We start from the raw sequence: 9,041 nt of genomic DNA on the forward strand, positions 1-9,041 counted from the left end.
CGGTTAAACAAGTTTGACCAGATATTTAGTGGTTAAAAGAAACCGTTGTCATTTTATTTTGTCATTCAGTTTCATCATCTGTTACGCAGCGTCAACGAAAATTTTAAAACGATACAAATATTTTTTCAATAAGGAGATATTGTTCACATGACCAGGTATGTCTTAGTGTCAGGGCGAGTTTTTTTACCACCCCTCTCTTTAAATCGCTTTGTTTGTTTGTTTGGAAACTATACTGGATACTTTCATAATAGAAGATTCCATTCAAGTTGACAATTTAATATCTTATTCATAAAATTTTGACGCGAAATAAATTTGGCCAAATTTACGATTTTGGTGTGAGTTAAGTTAATTTCGCGCCAATATTTAGTTATAATATAGTATGGCGGGAAAATGATTTTGGTGGGTATTTAATTTAGCAGATGCGCATTTCTTTTGCATGCATACATAATTTTCCAAAAAATAAAATCAAAACCAAAACAAAGATAGTGTTGATGTTGTCAAACCCACGTGGTGTGTAGTGGTAATCTTTGATACAAACTATATCCGCAAAAACATGTTTATTTTTATTGTGGTTTTTTTAATTATAACAGTTGGACATATTACGTGCCATATTTGATACGAATTTCCTGAATAACATGTTTTTTGAAACCTTAAGAAAATGTTTTGTTATCAAGATGACGTTTAAAATTTTGAAGTGCTTCGCTTTTATGAAACATGATAAATAGCTCTTTTTGTTTTTTAAATGTTTTTTATACAAAGTATATTCACTTTAAAATAACACCATTTGTGAAGACTACATCTACATTATAAGCTAATTTATGAGTTCTTCCTTGATATAAAAACTCTCTTATACTACAATAAGGCGCTGTACACGCTGAATCATTGGGAACACACTTGGGTACACGCTTGGGTACACGCTTTTGACATAAGGCCGGCTGTTGTTAATTTCTAGTCCTTTTTTGGGGTAATTTATTCTTATTTTGTTCTTAAGCAAAAAGTTGACTTGGGGCTGAGGCTGCTCTTATCTAAAAACACTTATTTGTCTTCGGTGATTCACTTTAGCAAAGCGTCGAAAAAGAATTTTTAAGGACAAAACATTTTTCCGATTATGACATTTTTCGTAAACAGATCCGAGACTCGTATATTGTAATTTGTGACGTGATTTTTTTTCCTGTTGACGTCATCGAGAAAATATTTACCAGGAAAGAGATTATGACATAACTAGGGTAATTTCTTCGTTCGTTTGTTCTTTCGCTTCACAATTGTTTATTAAGCTAATAATTTTTTTAATTACAGTTATGGCACTTATACCACCGTCGCAGTTCAACAAACCATGGTTTTTAACACTCTTCCTCATAATCGCAGTTATACAACTTTTTCTTGCATCTTCTCCCATATTTGGTTTTTCCTCAATTCTTGTCATTTTTAAAAAAATGAAGTTTTATCATTATTTATGCGAAACGAGAAATTTTACAGCATCACAGAACGAAACAGTTGTAGTAAGCGAGACTCAAACATGTAATGATCAAGACAAAGCCCTAAATCTTTTGTTTGTTTGTGGTTGGCTGTTTCACAACATGGTCAAACTGGTTGCTGGTCCGGTAGTGGATCGAATTGGACCACAAATTTCACAATATATAGCATGGTAAGTAAGTCTAATAGCGAAATGAAAATCTTTTTACTTTACTCTGAAACCTTTTTACTGTTGGAAAAAAGGAAGTTCTGTGAAAAAAGAACTTTCGTTTCTTACATAAGACTAGCTTGCTTCCCTATTTTTCTTTATTAATCCCATTTTTTTTTCTACTAGCGTCTTCCTCCTGCTTTTCGGATTTACATTGGCATACGCAAAAGAAGGTTCTTTTAGTTTGTTTATTTTTTTGTTAATGTCACTTGTAATATAATATAGCAATTTCATGCCCAAAACGCCTCCATGACGCATATAACACCCGTATCGGGTAGTAAATGATACTTTCTACATGCAGATTTTCGGCGGGGCTTACCTAAATTGCAATATAGATAATCCAATATGTTTGTTTTCTGCAGGTTTAGAGTACTTAGTGTTTCTAGCATTCTTCGAGTTGGCAATTGGTTCGTCAATTGCTCTGTTAACTTGTTACCAGGTAACAAATTACGTCCTTTAAAATCAAGAACTAAGGCGGAATAAATTTTTACGAGTGATGGTTTGGGTGGTAGCTTAGACAAGGAAGGGGATGGAGTTAGTAATAAAAAAAGAAAATATATATATATTGCAGGTTTTGTCTACATGTTTCATATTTTTATCATTTTAAAGGCAGTCAACATCCTATGCAAGAAAAACAAAGCGTTCTACATTTGTCTTATGAGTGGCGCGGTTGATTCCTCCACAGCCGTCTTCATCCTATTCTTGGTAAGTTCAAAATTTTCCCTTCACTAAAATAACATTAAAAATAATTTTAAATCCCAAAGAAAGATTTCGCATATATTTTTTTTTTTTTTTGATAATTTTTAATTTATTCTTCTTTTTGAAAAGCATTATTTTTGTTCTAAAGTTTTGTGTTTTGCAAAAATAGAGAAAGAAAATATTCGTTGTATTCCTTTGTTTACGTATTGCACTTTCGTTATAGTATGTGGGACCAACTGTGGATAAACTGTAAAGCGTAGGTTGATTTATAAAGGTCACCAGCAACCGTTTGCCATTTCTCCAGGCTATAAATTAAACAACCTTTTTGAATATTTGAATCAATTCAGCCATCTCGATTGTTTTAAGACTCGGTAGATCACCAAACGTTTGCACACACGTATGTGTTACTGTATGCTAATGAAAGGTTTCAAGTTTCGATTTAATTAAAATACATTAACATTTTATTAAAATAAAATAGGTTTCTGAAGTAATGGCAAATGTTTGTCTCTCTGGTGCACTATTAGTCGTATTTCATATTTGCTTGAAAAAGTGAACTATATGTTCATGTATTAATTTCAAAGTATACGACCATGTGAACAAACCATTTACCTATGAATCGACATTATAACAAAAGTTAAGGCCTGATATCCACAGAATAGACGAATATAATATTTTAGAGAAGCTTACTTTTCGAGTACGCATAAACATATTTGCGGGTTATTCGTATATATATCCAAATAATGCAAGAGGAAAAGCGCTCAAATCTTTTTTTGTTTGCTGTTTTCTTGTAAGAACTGCTTACGCGACCCTTTCAAATAGTAAGCATACAGTAAGTATAACTAACGCACCAAAAGTTAAGTAAACCAACTATCAATTTGAACTTCTGGTACTTTACCCAAGCATATCCTACACCTTCGGTTTACCAATCCAATTACAAAGTTTTATCACTCTCAAGTACGGGTAAGGCCTACCAAAAAAATCATTTACATGGAAGTCTAAAAGTCAAATGTTGTAGGAGACCTGGGTACAATACCAGAGGTACAGCTTGATTTACAGTTCTAATTTTTATTATTTTAACTTAATTTTAGGCCATTTTTGAATCCGGCTTACCGTTATCAACCATTTCAATGAGTTATGGTTGCTTAATGGTTGTGTTTATGGTAATGGTGACAACAATCTTCTTTCCGAGCAAATATGAACTCAGTGTTGTTATCGATGAGGATGTCAAAGATATGCTTAATCCCAACACAAAAAACAAGGATTTTGTGAAGTTTTTAAAGGAATTAACGGCGAGTTATCAAGGCGTAGTAACGTCGAGTTATAGTGCTTACAAAGACTCGATAGAAAAGTAAGGAATGTGAATAAACATTTGATTATAAATTTGTAATTTATTAAAACATATAACTTTATTAAGGTTATCATACTTTATGTTAGGTGGTTGATGGAGATGTCTGCTGATGAGCGAAGAAGCGAGTTAAGTTTAAGTTTGTCGCGTTCAATGGGATTTAGTTGGTCACAGTCGGAACTGTGTTCTTCAATGGATTCTGTTGATAAAAGGTATTATTTCGTATAAATAATGTGAATAAAATTGTCTTGAACGTCTACCTTAGTGTGTACGTGATAGCATTTATGTCTGGTTTACTTTTAACAGAGTCTGTAATCGTTTAATTTAGATACATTTGTTTTGTTTACTTCTGTTTTTATGCTCATGTGAGCTACAAAAAGTATCAAGTAATCTTTCCAATCAAATAACATGCACGACTTGTTCTGCCATGTAGGGGACCATACGGTGTCATTCGAGAGAACATATACGGTTACGGCTCCGATGAATACGGAGTTCAAAATCTTGCCAATAGAAGTGGCGAAGAAAGTCCATTAATATCTTCTATGGAAAAACATTTTATTTCTAATCCAGGTTTGGAAATTTTGTCAACATTTTCGAGTTTTATACGTTTACAACAAATTATAATAAGATATGGAAGAAATTTTCATCTCTGTTTACGAACTAAACAATATGAATTTCGATTTTCTTAAGGACATAATACGTTCCTTCTGGTCATAATTTGTATTTTTTACCTTTAGACAAGACCTTATTTCAGTGCATCTTTTCCAAGTTCAACTTTCTGTGCATTCTGACCGTTGCAATAACAATGCTTAAATTGTCGTATTTTGTTGGAAATATTGACAAGTACCTTCAAGATATAGTCAGCGACGAAGAAGGTGTGTCTCGGTGTAAAATAATATAACATTTGAAACTGGTAATGCTGTCTGCCTTTCCTCAGCTTTCGTTATGGCTCATTTATAGGTTTTAGACATTTTTTAAAGTTAGATACTGGAGTAAAATGTTTGGTCAATTATTTTGCTGTTGGTTTCATTAAATGTTAAAAAGAACCCTGGAAATAATTACCTCCCACAAACGGTGCAGAAGGTGCCCAATTGGGATTTAATCAGATGTCCCAACTTATTCTGTGTTTTGTTTTGATTTAAAAACAAAAACTCAGGCACGTATATGGACTGTGCAAAAGCTTTAGGAGTAACAGTCCGCGAGGCTAAGAATAAAATACCCAAAATACTACGCAGTAAACTTCTTCTAAATTTCTGAAATATTTGACTTTTTATACTATATCTGTTTTCTGTGTTTAGCTGTAACGTACGTCAAATATTTTGGCACAATACAATTTCTTGGTATATTAGTTGGTCCTATCGCTGGCTTGTTATTTATGCATAATAAATTATCATGTAAAAAAACTGAGACAGTTGCTAGAACAATTGAAGAACAAAAATTTGACGACATTCGAAGTTTAATTATGCCAATACTAGTCAGCATCATCGTCATGCAATTGTTGAATGGTTTGCAGTTATTTGAACAGTTGTATCTTTCGGTATGATGAACATTTTCGTACATATATATCGACATTTTTGTCGAAAATCGTACATCGTTTTATTGTTGAGACAATTTAAGATAACATATAGTTTATCAATGTTTTAGTTTCCGATTTTCCTGCTATATTTGCTTGGAAACGGTCTGATGTGGTGCAATGTATCTTATTTTTACGCCTTACTGTAAGTAGCTACTCCATCTATTCCCATCTTTGCTGAAACGCTAAAATACAGTACAAACGCGAAGGTTTTTGTTTGTTTATCAGTCTTTGACTCACATAGTAGACTCATTTTCCAACATTCAGCACGATTTATCTGCTTCTGATGTGATATAGGAAGTCCTGTTACATATAAAAAAGTTGAAATGCAGTGAGTTCTTGGATAAATTTTCTTTTTCCAGATTCCCACCACAATATTATTGCTCTCTGTACGGATGCAGCAGTGTCGTATGTGGTTTGTTTTGTCTACTTCAGTATCCAATGTTATCCCTTGAGCAATCGTATTTCGAAAATCAACAATTTTATGTAAGTTTTTTTGTTCATACATTTTACCATTGCACGTCTAAATCTCGGTTTATTTACGCCAATGTTACATTCCTCCTATTCAAAATGGTGTACAAAGATGCCGTAAGCTAGCATAATGTAAGACTCGTCCAGACTATTAAGTAGGTTTATTTGCAATTAAAAATGCATGCGCAGTTGGACACAATAAATTGACCAAGAATTTTTCAGACTTTTCAATTGCATCTATTGCGGTTATTTTTGGCTAGGTCTGTTATATTCTAAACAGGATTACCATAAATAAGAAATCCCATTTATTCCTTCCACTAGATTTAACTGAATTATTCAGTGCAAATGTTTTGTCAAAATATTTCTATTTCCTACTTGTTTGGTGCGCTCATAATCGGAAATGAGTAGAACTGGGTTAATTTAATTAGGGGCCCTAGGGGAGGATGGTTATTTTCAGAACACTTCGAGACTCTATAAATAAATCAACGTCTTAACGTGAAAGAATTATTTGTTATTTTGTTATCTCCAGCAAAAACAAAGCAGAAGTTTGAAAAATTTCTTTTTTAGACAAATGTTGTTTTTCTTGGCTTGCTCGTGTTACCATTTTCACTACCCGCATATTTAAAATATTATTGTTGGCGATACGAAAAACAAGATGAATCACTTGTATTGGAAAATTCACACGAGAAGTTATAATTATGTTGAATATCATTGAATTTCCGCGCCCGAAGGCGTAGGAAATTCTTTAAAACCGTCGTTTTTTCTTTCGGAGCATTTTTTGAGAAAAAATCGACCCTGGGATTTCACGTTCCTCTGTCACAGATGTAAACTTCGTACCCAAGCTCCCTAACTACTGGGAAGTCATCTAAATGACGTTTCAGGCCAAAATTGGTATTTGTTTGCGACAAAATCTGGCACAGTTAGCAAAAAAGGTATGCTGAACATAATGGTGACATAATAATTTTGATTTTTGTCACCTAAATGTCATTTTAGGCCAAAATTGGTCCAAATATTAAAACTAATTTATTTTTAACAAAATTTGGCACAGTAAACAAATAAAGTATGCTGAACATGATGGTAACTTCAAAATTTTGATTTCTTGTTACCTAAATGTCATTTTAGGCCAAAATTGGTCCAAAAATTAAAACTACTTCATTTTCAACAAAAATTGGCAAAGTTAACAAAGAAAGTATGCTGAACATAATGGTGACATCAAAATTTTGATTTTTGTCACCTAAATGCCGTTTAAGATCATAAAAGTTTCAATCGCAAGACTTTCAACCATGAATGATAGGCTGTATTTTTTGTTAGCAATTTCTTTTAAAATGTGAGTTTATTACGACACGTTTCGTTTTGTTTGCGTTTGTTGTAAGATATAATGTCACTTGTGTGCTCTATCTTCAGAGGTTCATGCACAAAACCTCCTCGAATGTTTGGCACAATAACACAACGAATTAGCAGGTTTTCATCAAATATTTTTGTAGTGAGTGGAAATTCTTAGAGCCCCCAGGGCTTCTTGTTTATGTAACATTTAACTCAGCTTATGTATTGTAAAATGTTTTTGCTTGTGCAGTATTTGTAATTAATAAATCTATATATAAGTAAATATATGTAAAACAGTAAAGTTTTTGTTTCGTCTTAAGCGTAACTTCAGTTTCGTTGTGCGTGTAATTCGCTTTTCGCATTTACAGATGAATCTATTTGCGCACATAAAGGGTCCCTGTCAACTAGTTTTGCCTCAATGGTGTAAAAAGTTTTTGTATATTTCCTGAGAGTTTATTTTAGTCATGTGGGTGTTTTATGTACAGGAAACTGGACCATTAAAATATTTAATGTATAAAATATTGGTATTGTTGTCAGCTCTTTTATTGTTAAAATAGTCACATTTCCACATGCTAGTGAACCTTTTTTGTTTGTTTACATATTCGAGAATAAAACAACGTATACACAGGATTAATATCTTTGTAAATAACGCTCTGATATATCGCATTATATAAACGGCTTTAATAACGGTGTAATGGCTCATGATGACTTCTCAGCTGACTTTGTTCGCCAAAATCTTTTATCCGTCCTAATTATTGTCACCTCCTTAAAAATTTTATTACTTAGTCATAACTATGGTCAGTCCAAAGTTTCGGATATTTTATGTGTTAAATACAATGAGCAGACATTCTTTTATTTTGGTACTTAATTTTTAGCCAGTTTATAACCGTTAGACTGCTTTACTTTTTTAAAAAAAAAAAAATATTTACAAAAAATTGTTTCTTTTTCCAACTGAAGTCCCTTGGTACACTTTTCGACCTAACCAGAGCATATTTTTAAGAAATATAGGCCAATTTATTTAAAACCTTTTATGTAACGGACACCTCTTTTTAGCGCATATTACTTTAATGTCCCGATGGTGTCCGCTATAGAGAGGTAAAAATATATTTGCTTAGATTAGATTATTAGAGATTTTTAACACTACGAAGGCTTTTACTATGGTATGAAATAATTAACAAAACACAAATAAGAATGTATTCTTTTTATTTCCATTTGTAAAATATGACTTAAATATCGAACAACGAATATGGAGGGAGAAAGGTAGTGGCCCTAACTTTGCAGATGCTGGGCCTTTTCGATAATAAGGTGGACTGTCCTTCTCAAATGTTATTTGTAGAATCATTTTAATTTTCCTGGCGGTAGATAAGGGGTGATATCGAGTGTTGATGAGTTCTTAAACTTTTCATCTTCTCCTGACTTTGGATTTTATCACTTAGATTATTTCTTTACAAAAATTTAAAATAATTTGACGTGGAATTAGCGCCTATTTTTCATCATTTCTTTCTATTACCGCCCACCCTCACTTTTACTCTGTTTCTATTACATTACTAGTAAGTAAAAATTCTGATTTCGACATGTGTATGCTTGTTTGGATACACGTATTCTATAACACGGTTTATATTGACAAACTAATACTTTATTGCCGACTGCCGACTGGTATAAAGTAAGCTAGATTGTAGATGACATAAAGTGCTTGCCCATGTCATTGTCCCGGATACATATGTTACAACACGGAAGAGATTTAACCATAAATTGACATGCAAATCAAATTTTTGAAGATATCAGCCAAACTAGTTTAACCAGTTCTTTCTCATGTGTTCATTTAATGATATTTTAAAACAACACAGTGTTAGCAAATAGTTTAGATAGGTTGTAAATGAAATTGAGATTAACGGACAGTTTGATTTAAGCAAATTGTGTTGCAGTCCGCTGAGTAATGCATCCCTTAT

The 9,041-nt window shown here is 32.7% G+C and overlaps 1 protein-coding gene across 3 annotated transcripts; it reads left to right on the plus strand.

Annotated features, from left to right (window-relative positions):
* LOC130657072 (large neutral amino acids transporter small subunit 4-like) lies at positions 1 to 7,722 on the plus strand. 3 transcript variants are annotated; one of them, XM_057460038.1, is made up of 14 exons: positions 1 to 155; positions 1,297 to 1,645; positions 1,808 to 1,854; positions 2,044 to 2,120; positions 2,291 to 2,386; positions 3,469 to 3,728; positions 3,815 to 3,937; positions 4,159 to 4,295; positions 4,463 to 4,600; positions 5,024 to 5,262; positions 5,370 to 5,443; positions 5,661 to 5,784; positions 6,337 to 6,480; positions 7,289 to 7,722. In XM_057460038.1, the coding sequence occupies exons 2-13, from the start codon at positions 1,299 to 1,301 to the stop codon at positions 6,463 to 6,465; spliced, it is 1,791 nt and encodes a 596-aa protein (XP_057316021.1). In that variant the 5' UTR covers positions 1 to 155; positions 1,297 to 1,298; the 3' UTR covers positions 6,466 to 6,480; positions 7,289 to 7,722. The 3 variants fall into 3 exon arrangements, with proteins under 3 accessions (XP_057316021.1, XP_057316020.1, XP_057316022.1); XM_057460037.1 differs by having other exon boundaries at positions 6,337 to 7,722; XM_057460039.1 differs by lacking the exon at positions 1 to 155 and adding an exon at positions 768 to 964 and having other exon boundaries at positions 6,337 to 7,722.
* The last annotated feature ends 1,319 nt before the right edge of the window (positions 7,723 to 9,041 follow it).

This window comes from Hydractinia symbiolongicarpus, chromosome 9 (assembly GCF_029227915.1).
Source record: "Hydractinia symbiolongicarpus strain clone_291-10 chromosome 9, HSymV2.1, whole genome shotgun sequence".
In the NCBI taxonomy this organism is placed as follows: domain Eukaryota; kingdom Metazoa; phylum Cnidaria; class Hydrozoa; order Anthoathecata; family Hydractiniidae; genus Hydractinia; species Hydractinia symbiolongicarpus.